This window comes from Strix aluco, chromosome 4 (genome assembly GCF_031877795.1).
Source record: "Strix aluco isolate bStrAlu1 chromosome 4, bStrAlu1.hap1, whole genome shotgun sequence".
NCBI lineage: Eukaryota > Metazoa > Chordata > Aves > Strigiformes > Strigidae > Strix > Strix aluco.
In genome coordinates this window covers 26,530,948-26,551,244 of record NC_133934.1, presented here as the reverse complement: position 1 = coordinate 26,551,244, position 20,297 = coordinate 26,530,948, and the positions used below count along the sequence as shown (strand labels likewise).

At 37.1% G+C, this 20,297-nt stretch overlaps 1 protein-coding gene across 10 annotated transcripts in view; it reads right to left on the bottom strand.

Moving 5' to 3' along the window:
• Positions 1-507: 507 nt before the first annotated feature.
• N4BP2 (NEDD4 binding protein 2) overlaps positions 508-20,297 on the bottom strand; it is a 43,124-nt gene continuing 23,334 nt past the window's right edge. For 6 of the 10 annotated variants that reach the window (XM_074822381.1, XM_074822377.1, XM_074822375.1 and 3 more), the window contains 10 exons: positions 17,352-19,705; positions 15,841-15,926; positions 15,073-15,115; positions 13,830-14,074; positions 12,330-12,448; positions 10,859-10,997; positions 10,576-10,761; positions 8,163-8,331; positions 6,194-6,317; positions 508-5,357 (listed from right to left, as the gene is read on the bottom strand). In XM_074822381.1, the coding sequence (XP_074678482.1) occupies positions 5,312-5,357; positions 6,194-6,317; positions 8,163-8,331; positions 10,576-10,761; positions 10,859-10,997; positions 12,330-12,448; positions 13,830-14,074; positions 15,073-15,115; positions 15,841-15,926; positions 17,352-19,705 (3,511 nt within the window). In that variant the 3' untranslated portion in view covers positions 508-5,311. Of the gene's footprint in view, positions 5,358-6,193; positions 6,318-8,162; positions 8,332-10,575; positions 10,762-10,857; positions 11,018-12,329; positions 12,449-13,829; positions 14,075-15,072; positions 15,116-15,840; positions 15,927-17,351; positions 19,706-20,297 lie in introns of those variants that run through there. The other 4 variants (XM_074822382.1, XM_074822383.1, XR_012623060.1 and 1 more) reach the window with 4 other exon arrangements.

Genomic DNA, 20,297 nt, shown 5'->3' with positions numbered 1-20,297 from the left:
GAGCAGGCTTGGGAAAAGCCAGGCTTACTAGCTCTGAATCCACAATGAGGATACAGCAACTGTGCTTTCTCAGGATCTGACCTGTCAATGCCCCTGACCTAAGGGGTCTTGCTAAATGAGGTCTATCCAGAGCACTTCCCTCCCCCAAACCCTTATCTTAACAGTGGTCATACCTGCCCCTCCCCTTGACATGCACCATTGTCATCATTCTCCCACAAAATAAGCTAGGCCCGAACAGCATCTCTTCAGCTACTTGAGGCCAAAAAAAAAAATCTCAAACCACGACCCTCATTTTCAGTAATGTGAGCATTCAGCTCCCACTCGCAACACTTCTAATCAGGCCACAAATCTGTTCCTTTTTACGCCTGCAGATGGTTGCTTCATCTCCCTACAGATGGTATCCTGAAGCCAAGGCAAGTGGCTTTCATGCAGAGCTCCAGACTACTGTACGACAAAATTTGATACAAGCTGAAATGTAGTCTTCCAAGGAAAGACAGAAGGCTATACTTGTGGCAAAAATCCTTTATTAAACTATATTTTGTAAATTCCTTTTCACATTAGAAATTCTAAATGCAAATTACAAAATGGTTTTTCAGTAAAAAATGAAAGTTATAGTTAACAGCAAAATTACAACTTTATACAAATAAAAAAATCCATTTTTTACTTTAATTTAAAAATAGACATTGATATCTTCCAATGTACTGGTCCTAACAGTTTGTACAACTGGTAGCTGCAATACTAGGTCTTTTCACATGCATATTCACATACAAGTCATTTAATCCTCTGCACAGTTTATTTAGCTGAAATAGCATGAACAGTTGGGCTTTGGTTGGGTTTTGTGTGGGTTTTTTTTAAGAGAACTGGTACTTGGGAATTCTAGTAAGTCAATGAACTCTTCTTTGTTACAGTGTTCATACTCTTACCATCTCAGCTCCACAAAGAGGGCAGTATTATTCTGGAAATGTGAACTGCATTTGAGACATAAGCATCAGTAACATAAAGTCTATGTATAATTTCTCATATTCCATTTATGATGATCCTTCTTTGCCATTATCAACAATAAAATAATTTTCTTGTCTACCCACCGTATTTTGTAGCAAGATTAAATAACAACTTCGTTACACTTCACTTCCTCAAGTAAAGCTTTCTAGAATATACGTTCTGCTAACCATGTAAAGATCTTTCCTGACACTGTACATATTCATGACAGTGATGTTCCAGATGTTCTAGTGATGTTCTAGGTTGTGACTAGAGTTCTGGACATTGTTTAAAAAGGGATTCCCAAGTCAGAATAGTTTCCAACAGCCACAAAAAAATGCCAGTTAAACTTTGCCTGGAGGTGTCCTTCAATAGGCCTATAAAAACATTAAGTTTAAATAAAATTGTACCACATACTATTAAAAGCAAAAGCCAAAATCATTCAAGTATTATCAATGTATCTTGAATTATTCTTTTTTTTAATCACTTTTGTCCTACTACTTTCACAATCAGCTGAAATATATTTTTAAAAACACTCACATTACTTAGAACAACTTTCTTCATTGCACCCCTGGACCTTTTTTTTTATTTATTTACTGTAAGATGACTTGTCAATGCTAGCACAAGCATTAAATTTTGTATTTAAAAAAATCATTTTCCTAAATTAAAAATTGGGATAAATGTTAAAATGTTTTGCAAAAAAGAACCCCAAAGTCACATATTAAAGGCTACCAGTCATCACAACCACATGCTGTTGAAGAATAGACTAAAGAGTGGTACACAAAATAGGTATTTTAACAGTCACACATTATTTTAGAGTGCTGGTGGCAATACTGCTAAGTGCTACTTTTAATTAAAAGTATAAGTTGATACACAATTTATGCAATACCTCAGGATTCTCACTGATGTAACTGCAAAAGACATCAGAAAATCTGGAAGTTCTACAATGTAACCTACTTTGAAATACCATTTTGAAACAATTATATTTAATTCATCCCACTATACATTATAAAAACAGTCAAAGAAATACAAGAAGTCCAGTGTTTCTTTTCTGGACAGTTTGGCAAGTAACTGAAGGCATGGAGATCTTTACTAATAAAACTCTACTTTCTTTCTCTCTGTGCACTGATCTTCTCCATTCTGCATCCAGCTCAGCACAGCTTCTAAACACATGCTTAAGCTCCTATGGGAGAAAAAGGCTGAGCTCATCATATTTTCTCTGAGTTGGAACTGCAATGCCTCATCCCAAGTTGGTGAAGATGATGGAGAGTCTACCACTAACTTCAACAAAGGCAAGACTAGTTCTGCCCATGTTACGATTTTAAACCATTGTCTTCCATCAAAGTTCAGCCTGTAATCAATTTATACTGGGTGAATGATCAACCTATAACCAGGTAGGATATTCAGAGTACCTTAGTAAACCTCAATCTGTACCCAAAGGGGCGAGGGAGAGAGAGAAGTACTCCAAATTGCTCTTAAGTGATGCACTCTGCTGACACTGACAGACTGGAGAAAACAAACTCTCCTAGTAAGGGGTGGAGCTGAGGTTTTGCCCTGAACATTTTTTATGTATGTATCCAAACAGGAATAAGAGATGAAAAAATAATATAGAGGGACACTGAAGCTCAGTGGGAACAGCTTCTTTTCTGGAGTCCTAGCCCTCTTCCAGAGACTGTTTATGCACTTTTTATTCTTTAATCTCTTTTGTCCCCTTGATCTTACATTTTCAGTTTGCAGTGGCAATTCTGAAAGAGGTTCAGGAAGTGGCAACTTCAAGAATACCCCCGAGCACACTGGTTAGCATTTTCTGGGGAAGTGAGTCAGTCGTAATCATTGTTCCCTTGCTAGGCCAGAGAAGGTGAAAAGCTGTGTTTCTCACCTCCAGGGTAAACTTGTCAGCAACTAGATTATGATGAACAGATGGGCAAGACAACTTTTTCTGCTGTCTTCTGAACTGAAATCTAAGCTGTCTTTGTCCATGTCAGTGGTGTGAACATGCTGAGTGAATCAGGCCCCCTTGCAAAACAACCAGAAGTGTTGGCACTTCCCTCTTTACAAGCACATCGCTGTAGGGCTTGGGCCCCCAGCAGCTCAACACACAACACTTCTCAGCATACACTGGGACCTTTGCTGCGCAACTCAGCCACCCAGGCCAACCAACAGGGAGTACGCTTCAAAGAGCTGCCCCAGAGAGCTGCACCTCCATTCCTTATAAACAGTAGCACTAGGGAAAACCTGTTCAGGAGCAGAGGAAACTCCTTAGTCCAAAAGAAAGATCTTAGCTCCACTGAGGCAATTCTAGCATCTGCAACCCTGGACAGTTGATAGTCTGAACTGCTGTCTTGAGTCTAAGTGCCTAAATGAGATCTCAGTCCATTTGAGGGACCATCACAGAGGATAGAGCGTGGGCTTCACCACACAGGACATCATGCGGTGGCAGAAACAGCTCTGCTAGTGCTGTTTGCGGAGCACAGATCTTTTGAGTTTCACCCACTGGTTACCAGAGCAGCCCAGAGAGAAAGAAAAAGAGAAGGGACACAATTCAGATGAACTAAGTACCCACAAAAAATATGGAATTTACTACGACAGTCTATTATTCCAGTAACTCCCTTTGATTAAATATTATTCAAGCTATTCTTCCACTTGAAATCACCATGAAAAGATTATTGTATCTGTTGAAGTATGACAAACTCATTTTTAAGTCTACTGTACATTGCATTCACTGTGTATATATTGCAGTAAATACGGGTTTTGAGGAAACATCATGTCTTTCAGTTTGTCATCAACTTACATAGACACATTTTCAAGTGAAAGCTATTTCTCTGCACAGCTTTTCTCACAGAAGTTCCTTGCTTATTACTACTCATGCACACAAATGGCAGAATTTGCACACACATAGGGATTCATACACAAAGTCTACGTGCATGTAATTCCTGTATAAAATTTACTGCAAAAGTGGTTTAAAAATAAAAACCCCTCCCATTAATCCTTAACCTATTAATATTATTCCTAATACACAACTCATACCTGTTCTGAAAAAACCTTACAACAAAGATTAAACAGTTCGTAGTAAAAAACTCGTATGCCTTTCAAGAGGCAAAGATATCATTAAAAGTAATAATACATTCTAAAAGATATTTCTATTTAAAAAAATATTCTGATTGCTTACTGGAAACACTTGCCAAAGTACAGATGTTTATATTTAATTTGGGGGGGTTCTGTTTGGGGCTTTTTTGTTGTTGTTTTGGCTTTTTTACACAGGTATTTCTAGATGCTGATGCAACACCACCACCAACAGAATAACTTTTGTACTCCCAGATTTTCAGTTAGGCAATTACTACTGTAGTATTAGAATTCACTTTGATGTTAAAAACACATTTATAAAATGTCTCACAGACAATCATATTTTATACAAGGAGCTCACCAAATTTAATACACACAGAACGAAGACACGTCACTATTAGACACCTGTAAAATGAGACAGTACTCAATTTGCTCCATTTAAAAAGCCATAAAGGAAGAAACACTTTTAATCCCATAGATGTTAAAAAAATGTAAGGGCATTTCCTGCAAAATTACAGTATTAGCTATGTGTAAGTAGAGATTGAACTAGAGTTGTATTCTTCCCTTTACTAGATGACAGTAAGCCTGCAAAATTATCAAAACCACACCTGGTCTTACTGCACAGTCCTTTACATGCAACTTCCATCAATACTGGGAGAAGTTTAGAATGGAATAAGGATGATAGAACTGGTCAACGCATCACAATAACCACTAAAAACAGACTACATCAGACTTTTGAAGAAACCTGGAAATATTTAGCACTCAGCTGTACTGGATTTGAAATATCAGTAGTTGCCGAGTTCCCACCTCCCCTGTGCTCTTCTGAAGGGTTTAGCACAAAGTTCTGAATCACAAAATAACTTTGTACAAGGTACTATGTTTTAAAAGCACAGAATCCACAGCAGTTAAAATGTGTGAGGGTCAAAAGACATAAACTGGGTATGCTGAGAAGACAGTTATATTTAAAAATTGTACCTTAACTTCCCTTTAAAACATCAAATACTGCTCAGCAGAATTCTTAATCTGCATTTCTGAGACTTCAAATCCTGTAAGTGTCGTCTTTTTTGCAGGTTCAAAAAAGAATCCATTCCACACAAAAATTTTCTTGGAAACATACTGACAAAACCACTGCGCTGTAAATGGAGACCATTTGTAATAAAATATTATCCATTAAAACAGACTACAAAATACTATTGCAGTTGTTCAAAAAGTTTTTAGCTGTAATCTGACACCTCAGTTTCTATATTCCTCTTCTCTTCTTGACAACCCTTCAATTCAGCATGACTTTCAGGCAGCCTGGTTTTATTTCTGTGAACCTGTGAAACAAGAAAAGATGAAGCTTCAACATGAAAGCTATGTGCAATGCCATCTCCTTCAGCCCTCATCAAACATATGGAAAGTGATAAGGTTCTCAGACAAGTATGTGTGAGTCAGGAAATCAGCATCATGTCCTCTGGATGTGACAGTGAAGGAGGATTTTACAGGGTCTGGAAAGGTGAAGAGCTGGAAACAGCAGAAACTAAGAGGAATATTTCATAAAAAAAAAAAAAGGCTGCCCAATATTCTTGGTTATATTAATTCTCCTCCTCTTTTCCTGCTCCCCTTTCATTCTCCTTTCAAAACAGATTTTCTCCCTTGTCTTCTGTAGAAATTTAGAAGGAAACGAGAAGGGAAGTCTTTGCTATTTCTGAGTCCCACCTTCAGAGTCACCTTCATACACTTCTGTAAAGAAAAAGCAGCAAACACACTGGTGCCAGCCCAGACTTGCTAAATTGCTGTCCCACATAAGCAGCTGAAAGCTAAAGCAAGTATTGGAGACCAATAAAAAGCAGGATTAATAACTTTTCACAGTAAAGCTAGCAACCCTGAATGGAAATATGTAATTAAACTAAGTTTAGAGAAGTTTAATTCATAGTGTTTTCATCTATCTCAGAGTAAAACATCTAACATTTAATAGGTGCTCCATATAAGATGGTTTCGTGTCACACAATTGCATGGGATTTATGAAACAGCAGAGCTACTTTAACCTGAAACAGCAGACCTGCCTTAATCTGTTTAGTAGTTTAACAGTATTCTAAAACTAACTTTAATTTTCAGTTAGTTAAATGTGGGTTAAGAAAAAAATGTATCAGTAACAAAAATCTAAACTCACCTGAAGTTGTGGCTTGTGAGGTATCTGATAGCTGCTGGTCTGATGCGAGCAACTCCTCCCTGACTATGGCTTCCTCTTCCCGTGATAACACAGAGATATGGTTTACCACCAGTCTGCTGGTACTCTGTAACAGCAGGGATTGTAACGGTTAAAATTTTCCCTCAGCAGAGACTTGGCATTCAGTATAACCTTTCCATCCATTCTGCTGAAAATTCTCACTAGTGAATTCAAACTTTGCTTTCCCATGCTGGCTATGCATCTTTTACATAAACACAGCCATTTTTCCCCTCTTCTGAAAAAGATACTCTGAAAAAATAGAGTCAAGCTTTTTAAATCTAGATTGCTTGCAATATGCATGTTGTGATCATCACAAAATCTTTCTAATTTCATAGCAGCTTTACTGTTTCTATCATCTAGTCTTCACTTGGAATTTATATCCTGTGATGTAAATTAACATAGCAAAAGTAAGAGGTGGGTGTAACTTAGTTAATTTTTAAGTGATACTTCTCCCTATTGATTCACTTTTATCTTAAATTAATGTGAATAAAGAAATAATATTTTATTGGATAAAGAAAGGAAGAAGAAATAAAATATAAATCCACACAGTTTTTGACACTGAAGTCACACTTATTGGGACTAACTTCTGCTATGTTGGAACACCATGAATCAACAGATCAACACATCACATGAGCTTTATTAGGGCATTTAGCCCTGATAGCAAATGCAATTGCTCTTCTCCCAGAGATCACAGCAACCTAAACAGATGAAGAGTTTGAAAAAAAAAGGGAAAAAATATAAATTAAACTGGATTCTCATAACAAGCCAAGATTTGCCAGTTCGAGATGATCAGTTCACATGACAACTACCCTCTCTCTCTCTCTCTCGCTTAACTTTATTTGGGTTTTATGTTAGTCTACTGTTAATTCTGCCAGCACTAAGTGCCCAGTATTGATCACTTTCCCATGTATGCACACTGAAATGAACTTTGTTTTAGATTTCGGTGCATGGACTGAACAGAGAGCCCCTACGATCATTACAGGACTCCTGATTTAAGTGCAGCTCAGGAAATTTAGCTCTAAAAAGCATTAGATTACAGCTTAAAGTATACAAACTGCATTTTAGAAATAGCACAAGATAATGAAATGTAATTATCTCATGTATATTGAAAGAAAAGGATTATCTAAGGCCACACTGAACACTTTTGTTTCTACTCTGTGGAGTAGATGTTTCAAAAAATTAGGTTTGTGCAGTGGTACCTTGCGTAAGAAAGATTCTTATAAAAGCATTCCCAGTGTGCTTAAATTTATAGGGTAAACTAATAATGCAGAAAATGTATCTTTTTACAGCAAGAACACTCATGAAGTACTAGAACACTCCACTGGGAAAAAAAACAAGCCCTCAAGCAAAACTGCACAAAATGACATTTATGGAAGCAGCAGTATTCTGATCTCAAGAGATCGTGCTGACAAATCGATATGGAAGTTACTGAAAGACAGCTCAAATCACACACTTTCATGTAAAAGTTGAAGACAATATAATCATTGTGGTTAGAATTCACACATAATGATTTTTCTTTAAAGATTAAAAAAGCAACACAGTTCTGATAAAGCAATGAGAAGATGACACAAACATTTGTGTTACCACCTCTGTTAAAAATGACAGGAAGGATAGATCCAGTCTTCAAGAAAAAATTAAAAGGATAAAACAGAAGGAAAAGAAAGATTTACAAAGAAGCACGGGGGAGGGTGGGGGGTTGGGGGTGGGCAAGACAGAGAGCAAAAAGATTCATTGCCATGTCAAAGAAAAACAATTCCATAGGGGAACTTTGAAAATAAAACAACACAGAAGTCAGTTGTTTTTACATGTTATTAAATTACATTCACTCCCTCTGATATTCCAGTATATTATGATTTCTTAGTAGAAAATGAAGAGAATAACTTTTAGGGGGCAGGAATTAACTTATTCCTACCTTCACTTTTTTCCTGCAGCACTCTGGACAACTGATTCACAGCTTCATCCACATGGAGACCATGCAGATCCAATACATTCATAGGCAGCAAGGAAGTATTTACTTTCTCAAAGATTTGCACAGCAGCAGCATGGTTGGCTTCTTTCATTTTCTGCTCATGAAGGCGACCCTTTATTCATAAACACAGCAACTATTACACGTCGAGACACAATCTAAGCTCCACACTGCTCATTGGCTTCAAAATGACAGTACTGGCAGGGTGCTTTTAGCTCACAGTTTGAAGCAGTAAAATTTATAATCGCAACAGAACTTCTGAAAGAGGCTCAGTGAGACCTACTCACAAGGAGATTTCATGAAATCTGTTCTTAAGAAACTACTCAAAGCTGGCACAAAGAAGAAATTATAACAAAAGCCCTACAAGAAAGAAAAAAAGCCAGAAAAGGCACAAAACCATAAGGTCTTACATAAGCTAAAAAGTTACACTCCATGCTGATTTTCAGATTTATTACCTTAACAATAGAATTTTACTTTCAGAAAAAGTATTTTGCTACAAATTTAATGAAACAACGACAGAGAAACTGCCCAACAGCCCAGGAAAAACCTGCTGAGTGTTACAATTGAGGTTGTTATGAACGCATTCCCTAAAAATCAGACAAGGGCACTTTTTTTTTTTTCCATAGTTGTCTATTATCTCTTCTAATATTTTTGACAGAACTTTGATGACTGGCAAGGTCAATACAGTCCCTACTGGAATTAGGGGCAAGCAGCAGTACAGGGTTATTCACATTACACAGTGAACAAGTAACAACTATTTCCCATGAACCTTGCAGTGATAATATTTGAGACTGAAGCAACAAATTATGTCTTTGAAGATCTGTAGGCACAGTCTGAAAAGGAATGGAAGACTTAACTCCAGGTATTGCACTGACAAGGGCTCAAGTGAACAGAAGTGACAGTCTGTCTTACACTTTCTTAAAATGGATCATGTGAAGTGTATTAGTGTCAGACCAGAGATATCAGCCCCAGAACTCTCACTTGCAGAGGATTCCCAAGACAGGCTAAGGCCACCATGCATAAAATATTTTTCATTACTAAAGGTAGCTTAGCTTGCCTTTTTATTACCTAGAAGAAAATATGTACTAAATTTCCAGATTGTACTTGTCATTATGGCTGAGAACAAAAGTAAGACAGGACTGGAAATTACATTTCTATTTAAAATCATACACACCTTTGTTTAGAATCTCTCCAGACTTCAAGAATATATAAACCAAGAACATAAAGAGTTCGTTATAAAGACCAATAACCAATAGTTCCTACATGCATAGTAAAACTCTAAATGTTTAGATTGATATGTTATACCAACTGTGTGAAAGCTTTTTTAAGATATTAAGCAAATTCAAGTCATTCATTATTACATTTTTGTTCTGTCATAATGCAATTCATAGTTTAGAATTAAATGCTTCTATAATGTGAATAACCAATTTTTAATATACTATTAGATCAAAGCTACAGCCTTGGGAGATATTTGTAACAGAACTTTTAAGAGTAGTCTGAATGAAGTGTGAATGGGTCTCATGTGAAGGCACCAAGAAACCAACACACAGGAATGGTCACAAGAGCAGTTGATAATTATAATCAAGAATACGATCAACAGCAATGATCAACAGCAATCAAACTGGTATATACTGAGAAATGTGCTTGAATGAAGACCAGAGAGCCTGTGCTCCAAGCCCAGAGCACACAAGACTGATCAGCAGCGGATCTACACTCCAAAACCAGATGCATGGCAAAAAGCACGACACACCACACCACCTTTATCCCAGCCCAAGACAGACTGTAGCCATAAAGATAGTCTGAACGAGGAAGCAAAAACAGGAGGCAGCAATCCTGCCCACGATTTATGGAGGACGAAGCAAGCAAGATTCCGAGGCAAAAGATCACTTCTTAATACCTGTCTGATACCTAAAAAGTACAAAAGACGTGTCTAAAAACAGTTCATCACCAATTAAGAGGAACATGAGGGACATATGGAGGATTTGAAAACTGATGTTCGTTGCAGTCCATGTCACACATGAGTGAACTGGGCCAGACCACATGGACACAGGTCTCAGTGTTTACACTTATGTGGATGTGAGAGTGAGATCTGTGAGAAAACAAGCATGTGTGACTAAGTACTAAATATCATCTTTCATGAGGTCTTGCACAATTTGGTTATATTAGTCTCCTATATCAGTATCAGTACTAGTGAAAGGGATTTTACTTGCAAGGGGATTCTCAATATCACGCTTACACAGGGAACAGTAATTGAGCAAATTTATCAACTCTAGTAGGCACAATGTTTTTCTTATCACTTCTAATTCAGTATTTAAGTACCTCTCTAAATTCAGGCAAAAAGCACAATATTTACATTTACCTGATGTGCATAAAATGCTGCCACAGGCTTCATACCCATGCGATAGGCCTCCCCAGCCTTCTTCAAACATTCCTGTCTCTTTTGCTGGTGACAAAAAGCTTCTGCTCTTAAATCATCATATTGTGGATACTCAAATTCTTGAAATATTTCACTCAAAGGATCATCCTCTTCCTTACTTTTTTTTGCCTGTAGGAATTTGCAATGTTGAAGCTAAGTATGCATCATAGGGTGTTTTTGGATATAGCTTTGGATATGTTTGTAACTACTATTAAAAAAAAAATACCTTCTTCTCCCGGTTCTTTGCAGCATTGTAGGTAGAAACAATTTCATTTGGCTGAACGCTTTCTTGAGCTATAACTGTTTTTACAGGATCTGCCTCCAGAACACAGTTCAGAAACTGCTCAGTTTGTTCTAAAGAGTAGCTATAAAGGATAAGTAAAACCTGTGAATTTACAAATACATTAATAGCCGCTACATTTATTAAAATGCATATTACAAACCTTGATATTGTTACAGAAACAGATGACAATGAAAATAAAGCACCGGAATGGAATTTTACACCTTATTACAGAAAGTCTTGCAGACTCACTGTACTGCATTACTGGCATCAACACACATGCAGTCTTGGTTCATAGAGGGGCATTTGAATATTAAAAGGACAATGAAATACTAAAGTAAATTGCATCCTACCTTAATCAAACAGATATTAGTTTAGAAGTAAACACTGGTTTTTGGGCTGGATAAATTACTTCATCCTAAATCTTCTCTGGTCAGGGTTAGATAGTACAAACTAATTTAAAACCATCTGTTTTCTGAAAGCATTATGCAAAAAATCCTTGTATTTCCAGTCAAGCTTTGTATTAAATTTAATGAAATAAGAATAGGACATCAGTTGCCATCAGATTTCTAATAAGCCCTCTTTCTTCTTTATTCTTGCTGTTCAGTAAGCAGACAAGAGGAAGACTGATCAAAAGTAAAGACAGATTTTGGGAAAGGCAACACTATGAAGGGGATTTACAATGTGAAAAACAAGAGATGGTGAAATGCTCGAGCTGTAGAGATGGATGAAGGATGTATTTTAACCATTCCACAAGGAAAGGTTTTAATAACAACCTGGACAAGCAGAAAGACTGACAAGCAGGCATGCAAACCCGTATGTAGAGACAGACATTCAGTCGGCCAAGGATGAAAAAATAAGTTTCTCTTGAAAAAAAGTTCAGTTCTCATGAATGTGGATTTAAGAAGGTAGCCACATATCCCAGAAACATAATGCAGAAAAGAGAAAGTCAGCAGGAGGAGATGGAGAGATAGCTCATTCCTTCAGAGCTGCTGTAGTAACCAGGAAAGGACTCATAGCTAACATCAGGTGATGGTAGTTTTCCACTTGGGAGGATGCCATTTTCTGTGAGCCCACTATTACCACTCCTGCTAATTTCTCTCACTTGATTTAAACCTCAGCTCTAGAGCAAATAGGCAGTTCCACTGACAGCCAGTGAGAGGTCAATAGCCAGAGACATTCTTCTCCCAATGAGAGAAATCATCTACTGCCCAAAAAAAAGAAACAAGTCTACATAGAGGTTTTTATGCCCTTTTTGCTTTTAAGACCAGCTAGTTTTGCTTTTATTTAGGTCTACCAAAAGTATGCTAGTTTGGAAAAAGCCATTCTTTAGCAGGATCTTAACTCTTAATATAGTAACTGTGCACTATAGCGTTACTGAGTACCATTTTTACAAAGAACTTTAAAGATTTCTTACCTGTTGTCCTTGAAGACATCCATTAAGAAATTTTGATTAATAGTTGGAAACATCTCAAAAAGTTGCTTCTCCTTTAGTTTAGCAGCACAGTCTTTTCTAGCCACAGAAGGGACACGATTCTACCCAGAAGACAAAGGAAAAATATCACAAGTTCTTCATTAGAACAAAATATAGTAACAGTAGAGCCAATCCCACTTTCAAGATTTCAAAAAGTATCTGCTCAGTAGGCGTGCACCCACAGCAATGACAACATGCCAATATCAGCCTGCCACACTGATCTGATAAGAATAAAGTAGGGACAGGTAAGTTGTACTATACACCACTGCAGTACTCTGCAGTTGTTTGAACAGACTCAGCTGGAGCTCCCTTATAACTTGGACAAAGCAAAAGGAAGATTTTAAGTTTTGGAATCCATTCCCTGCTAGTCTATCTAGTTCAATGCTAAGCTTGTGCAAAATCCACCTCTCTATTCCATATTGAGGGCCTGGGATTGAAACAACATTTTATTATTGAACAGTGTAAACAATTTTGGTTTGGTGTGGCTGAAGCTGTACAGTAATAAATATTCATATTTGTGAAGTCATTTGAGAAAGCATAATAATAGCCCAGAATAAATCAGACTGATGATTCCAATACTCAGATTTTTTTTTAAAAAAAGTGGTCAAAACAAAGCCAAGCTCCATGAATCCAAACTGAAAGCTGCAGACATCACAGTTGTTATTATCAGTAAGCCACATACATGCAGTTCAGAGAAAGAATCCACAAGCCATTCTTTCAAAGTACAGGCTAATCCATCCAGCTTTCTATACCAGTAGAAACAAAGCTCCTCTTTTTTAGGACAGCTACTTCTCAGAGACAAATAAAAATGCCTGCTCTGAACAACTCCCGGGCAGTAGAGGGCAGCATTATGCACACGCCAACCAGAGTGGCTATGGGAACCGTGTGGCAGATTAATAAAAATATTTTTTAAAATTACTATTTCCTGACAAGTGGGTACAGAAACCTGTTTGAGATTAACCTCAAGTATTTCTTTTAATGTCTCATCTGTTAGGAATGTTGTGGGTTCTCCTTACAAAAAATATTAAAATCAGTTCAATCCACTTCTAAACAAACAAGGCATGGAGCTAATTAAGATTTTTTTTTAATTCACTTTCCCAATAAAAAGTGTGGGAAATCACAGGGATTTTTTTTTTTAGGTAAGCAATCAAAAAACAATTCAACCAAACACAAATGCTAACCTGTATAGTGAAATGCACCATGATCTGTTTGTGAAACAATCAAAATATTACATTTTAAAATGAGATTTATATTTTTAAATCAGAAACATCTACCACAAGCAAACTCTTGTATCACAGTAATCAACAATATTAATTGGCATGCATTTGTCTCACGAATTCAGGGTGTAATCAGAAGCACAAAGATGAGTCACCAGATAAGACATACTCTGTTTCATTAATAGTAACGAATTTAAACTGCATAAAAAACTGGTGCTATCCATACCAGGTCCTGTTTCTCCTGAATAGCTATTTCTTCAGAAATTATTTGTCTGAGAGAAACTTTCTGAATCTGAGCATTCCAGTGATCCATAAAAGGAAAAACGTCTGATGTTGCTGGTTTTTTAGTCTGTATGTCATTAGATGAACCTGACACCCAGTTCATTTTTTTCTTCTGTATTTTACTGTCTGCATTCTGAGATAACAGCATTTCTGAGCCATCTGTATCTATCTGCTGAATCACAGTAGGACCTTCAAAAGCAATGAAAATGAGGTGACAAATAAAACAATTATTAGCTTATTTATACAAGCAACGCCAAAATAATTAGGTAAGTTTTCCAACCTAACAACACATTTTTACCTTCATCACCACTATTTTGCAAAGACTGTCTGATCATCTTTATCTGTTTTGTAAAACAAAAACAAAACCATCAGACTCCCTAACCAAATTTTCAAGTGCCAAGACATATCTTACAGCTATAAACTACCTTGCACATACATTAAGTGGGGAGGTTTGTTTGCTTTTATAAAAGAATTATTGTCTCATGCGTTTACACGTTTACCTGCCTTTCCTCTACAATTTAAGGACAGATGCTTAACAATCGGGTTTTACACTTAATGCTAACAGCACTGCCTGGTCATTCCTGTGGAGATTTTGCACCCACGCTGCAATCCAAGTCTTCACCCAGGTCCCATGCAAGAGTAGAGGGGTTCTGCTGTACAGGACATTTCTTTAGGGAGCTGAATGAAAACTGGATCGTCAGCGATTTTAACACTTTTTGAACAAAGACATACATCTTCCTGCTAAAATCAGTTCCTCTGACAAGGACAATAACGTGTGAATGTTGTATTCCTGACCTCCTTCCTTCAACTGTAGAAATTTTACTCTGCTAGTCATTCTCCAGCCACACCTTTTTTTGCCACAGAGATTACAGAAATCCTACCGAACAGCTGTCTGATCCAGCCAGAGCCTCTCTTTAAATTCTCCGAAGTACACAAAATGACAGGCTTTTTGCTTGCATCTACCTTGGACTAGTGATTCTGCTTACAACTAACTTCTTCTCCCCCCCCACGCCTCCGTAAAGAGAATGGTAAATGGAAGCAAGGGCAATAAATAAAAAAGCTTAGCTTAATAAATGAATCTATCATTTTTCAAAAGATAGAATACTTGCAACCTTACTGAAGTTTCAAAGAATTAAATATGATTATAATGAGAATTAAGTATTTTTACAATTAAGAGAAATAGATACCTTCTGCAGACAACTTACATGATTCATCTCTCCTCTGACGCTTCTAAATAAAAATAGTAAAAGCACGAATGTTATAAGCAAGCTATAAATTTTGCAGTGAATCTTCACAAGTGTTAGCTTCTAAGTAAACCAGCTTCAAAATAATGTCTCACAGTATTTCTCAAAGATTGGATATTTTTAAAAAAAAATGTTTAAGAAAAATAATTACGAAGTGAATTTTAAAAGATAGAACTATCTTTCTGAAAACACATCAAGGTAGAGGAACATGCCCCACTGCTAAGTTTTCATAACCTTTATTAAATACACCAAACAAAAGTTTTGCCAAAAAGCATTCTGAGTTTCCTAAGGCTATGAAGGAATGGAGGTTAGAGAACTCTTCTCAATTAGTGTACATGGAGATGTTTTGTATACATAATTATTCATAAAAAACCCTCTTCTTATATGTCAAAAAGCCAGTAATGATTTTTGGCCAGTGAAATTTTTGATCAATCTTGTAGTGAAATTGTGCATTATGATCCTTTTTTTTTAGAATTTTGGTTTCCTGATGAGGCACTCATGACATGCAGTTCATTAATCTCTTAAACTGTCTTTCAACAGCTCTGATGATTATGACATGCTGATATACATATATTTTACAAACTACTATTGTATTTTATTATTGTTGTCACAAAGATGCTTGCATTTGACACATTTAGACCAACACATAAGGAGACAAATGGTCTGACAAAGCGCATGCCATACCATATCATAAGCAAGAAATCTACTAACCAGAATAGATTCTTTCCATTTTTCATGAATCACTTTTGCCAAATTCAGATCAATATGAACCACACAATCCTCAACAGTTAGTGATCCTTATGGAAGAAAGAAAACATATTCATTAAAGCATTCTATAAAAACTTACCTAAGCAATTAAAGTACAGTAGCTTAGACTTATTAATTTGAATTCTGGAGATTCTGCACAAACTGCCATGCCTGAAAAAAACTTCAGCAACTGCCAACTTACAAAAAAGCATTACACACAGAATTCATTATCTGGTGTTCAAAAACTCAGAAAGGGTAGGAAAAACATAGTTAACATTACTTGTATCTTGTTGAAATATGATTACCTGAACAACTACGTTTTTCTTCTTTTTTTCCATTTTTTTTAGCAGAACCTTCTTTTACAAAGCCACTGTTAATTTACAACCACAGTTTCATTTGTGAATTTACAACCACAGTTTCATTTGTGAAACTGTGATCCCCCTATTTTATTGCAAGCCACATGCAACCTCTTTTATGTAACACAATATACTTGCCACTGCCCAACAGCAGTCACATCCCTCCTTTCAAACACACAAACTCAGAGAACCAAACTCCAAGTATCCCCTCTAACTCTAAAGGCAACAACAGGAATTATCATGGTATCATAATGATACATCTTTTCCCTAAAAGACCTTTCTGATATTGTTTCTCACCCTTTCAAAAATAAAAACGCAAGAAGTACCTATGTATTAAATAAAAAGGCAGGGCATATTTCAGACACAGTAAAACACCTTTCTGCTATCAAAACCAAACTTTTTGGGGGGGGGGGGGAGGAAGTAGGCATGGAAGGCAAAGAGGCCAGCAGACAAACCCAACAATAGAACAGGTATCCAGGATTTCAAGTAATCTTCAGGAGAACAAAGGAAAAAAAAAAAAGAGAGAGAAAACAAACAAACTATATGTCCCTTGTGTTTTCTTTTCTTCCTTCTTCTATCAATCTTTAACTTTTGTGATGCATGTTCAAGCTGCTTACAGCTTCCTTCATCATAGTCTCTCAGCAGACTAGTCTGGTTTCATCTTTTAAGTACAGTTGCACTTTACATTCTCTAAATCATTCATCTTCTCCTTCTCTAATTTAAGTGATGACTAAAGCTTTATTTTTTCTTCCTTTTTTCCTAACCAGTCATACTTAGCATCTTCCTCATCATCTTAATATCCCCTCAGAGTTTGAATACAGCCTCAAAGGCCTGTTGCTCAAGAAGCAAATAAGCCAATATATTTTCTTATGATTCTGAAGTATGTGCATGTACAAAAAGACAAAAGGTAGAAGGTAGCACTACTGCATTTATATTTTATGCCATGCTTAGTTCAGTTCCATTTTTGGATGAACAACAGCAAACATCAGTATCATGAGGAACTGTGCAAATCTGCTCCAAAATCAAGCTTGAAGAAAAAGAACCACAGGCAAAGGAAGAAAGGTTTTCTTAGCCAAACTGAGCTTTTTCATAAAAATAAGGATATAAGTACGCCCATACCTGCATCAATACCAACAGGCCCAAATATTTCTTTCAGTTGGAGTGCCAGTTCAGGAGGCAATGTTAATTCTAGGCAATCTATATTGAAGGTTGTGCGTGATGCTGGTATAGGGCTTTGTATCTTGGCTTTAGCTTCATCCGAGCTTGGAGTTTCAATTTCTTCTTTACCACATGTTTCTCTGGAACTCCCCTGGGTTTCTTTAGCCTTCTCCAGTTCTTTATCACTCCTAGGACCAACCAGAGATGCATGATCCTTTTCCAGTAACAAAGCAGTCACTTTGGAATTCTCTGCATCGCTTTCTGAAGGGTTGCTGTCACTTTCATTATTTAATTCAAATTTCAAATTGGTGGAACTTGTGTTAGGGCCATGGGGCAAAGTCATGGATATACAGAAACCTGCATCAAGTTGTGAGACTGATGGCTGATTTGTAGTTTCTTCAACAGGACTCTCAGACTCTATCTTCTGCTTTCCTGAAACTGATGGCTCAATGATACCTGCTGCTGAGCTGCCTACATCAGTTCTAGGGGCTGCGTCTCTGGAATTTTTCAGTTCCTCCGAATCATTCAATGAGGTAGCAATTGAGTCAGATACATCAGCATCTGTCACAGTTGCCTTGGTAGCGCTACTTTCTGTAACGTCGAGTGATGAGTTCTTGTCTTCTGAAGGCTCAGAGATATCACCAGCCCCAATTATTTGCAGCGTTTTTTTGCAGTCTTTGAGATTCTCACCATAGTTTGTACTTGCCTTGAAACCAAGGTTTGCGACAACTGGCTCAGCTTCTCTTACTTGAAAGCATTCAGTATCAACATCTTTGTATAACTTTTCATCAGAGTCCAACAGCAGACCTGTGGCCCAGTCTATGTCTCTGTTACATCTTTCATACAGATCTTTCAGAGCTTCAAATGAAACAGACTCAAAAAGCTTACACAGCATATTTAGCTTTTCAGACTCATCAATATTGATAAGTTCACTTTCTTCCACGAATGTGCTTTTATCATACATCACTCGATAGGGTATTTTTCCCTGAGAATCCAAGGCATTATCTACATCTTTGGGTTTGAAGCCGTCTAGTCTGCCATGCAATACTTTGGTAGTCTCAGGAAAAAGCATTTTCTTTTCTAATCTCCACAGGAGAGCAAAGTCCTGTGATTCAGTTTGTGAATGGCTACTCTTTTGTCTACATGAGCATGTGTCCTCTTTCTCTTCTGCTGCATTAAACATAAACAAGTGTTCCTCCTCTTTGGGATGGAGCAAATTGTTGTTTGTAAAAGTGAGGGCTAATTTGTGATGTTTTCTCATTCTCTTACTTTGCTGGGGTTTTTTCTCACCTACTGTTTCACTACCTACTGCTTCATGTTGGTGCATATGCAAACTCTTTGTACCCGGTTGCTCTACAGTGTTCACAGGTATCCCACGAAGCACATCTACAGTCTCAAGAGCATTTCTACTAATATCACCTTCAGTCTCAAGAGTATTTCTATTAATGTCACCTTCAGTATTTCTACCTTCATCAGACAGATTTAGACTTGTCTTTCTCATTCTCCTGGACCTTTGTTGTCTCTGTTCTAATGAGCCTGAGACAGGCCAGTGTCCTATCATTTGCAATTCTGCTGTAACTTTATCTGAGCTAACAGAGGAACAGCTAGAGGCTCGATTTTCTTCCTCCTGTCCTTTTTCAACAGTACAGGTCCCAGGAAGGCCCACTTGCTCTTTACCTAACTCAGGATGCTGCTGACTAGGAGTTTTACCTTCCTTATCACTCTTCACAGATTTTTCTAGTCTTCTAGCCCTTTTGACTCTCTGTCCCATTGTTTGTTCTACAGGCCAGTCACCCAGAAAGTTTAGTAGTTCTGGTTTTCCTGACGTGTCAAAAGCTGAACTGCTTGGTTCCACTATGTTACTACTTTGTGTTGATTTTGGTTCTGTACGTATTTCACCAGATTGTTCAACTTCAGTTTGAACTTTGAGAATGTTATCATTGTGTTCCTCAACTCCTGTATGCAAGCACACAGCCTCTTCAGTCGTGGTCACATCAAGCTCATCCATCTCTGTTTCATTATTTTTTTCTATTTTTTCTCCCTTTTCTTCTTTCTTCTCCAATAGCAATTCTTTTTCTACATGATCTGATAAATAAACATCCAAGTCATCTTGAACAGTGCTGTTCTCAGAACTGTGTTCCCCTGAGTTATTTTCCATTTCTTTTTCCTCTTTCTGAAGATGTTCAGGATCACAGTCACTTTCTAATGTTACAGAAGTACTGGGAAAAGTTTTATCATCTTCAGCTAATTCAAGAGGCTCCACATCAGAAGCAAAAGGTTTTCCTTCCTTTACATGAGAATGTGCCTCTTTCTTTCTGAAAGACAAATTGGAATAAATTATAAACCCATTTCAAACCTTCTTTAAGCATTTGTCCACATTTTTAATGTTGGTTTGGCTATTTAATCTGGAAACCACCTTCTAGGACGCTAATCATCCAGCTGAAGAACTCTAGTGAGAGGAAAACAAATTTAAGATGATTTAGCCCTAACCTCAACACTCCATTATAAAAAGAAAGCAGCTAAGCAAAGCAGAATTCTTCTTGGTAAGTATCCCTTTCTTACTTCAGCATTGGGCTAAGAATACTTCCTCAGGAGTCTATTTTTCCCCATTCCCAGCATTCAGTTATGTACTGAAGCACCTTGCTGCCAGACATTTCCTCCTTCAGATCAGCAAACCTGGTAAATATGCTTTTATTTAATGACTGTTGCTCCCTCCTGATGGCTCAATGCTAAAGAAAGTCTAGAAGTTAACCAGGAGATGACGTGCCTCTTCTTGTCATACTGTTTATTACAATCAACTACATTCCACTATTATCAGTGCCCACTTCATTTCAAATACATTAAGTATGCAAAACCCAAACAAAATAACTACAATAAAATCTGATTTCCTATGCATTATTATAATGC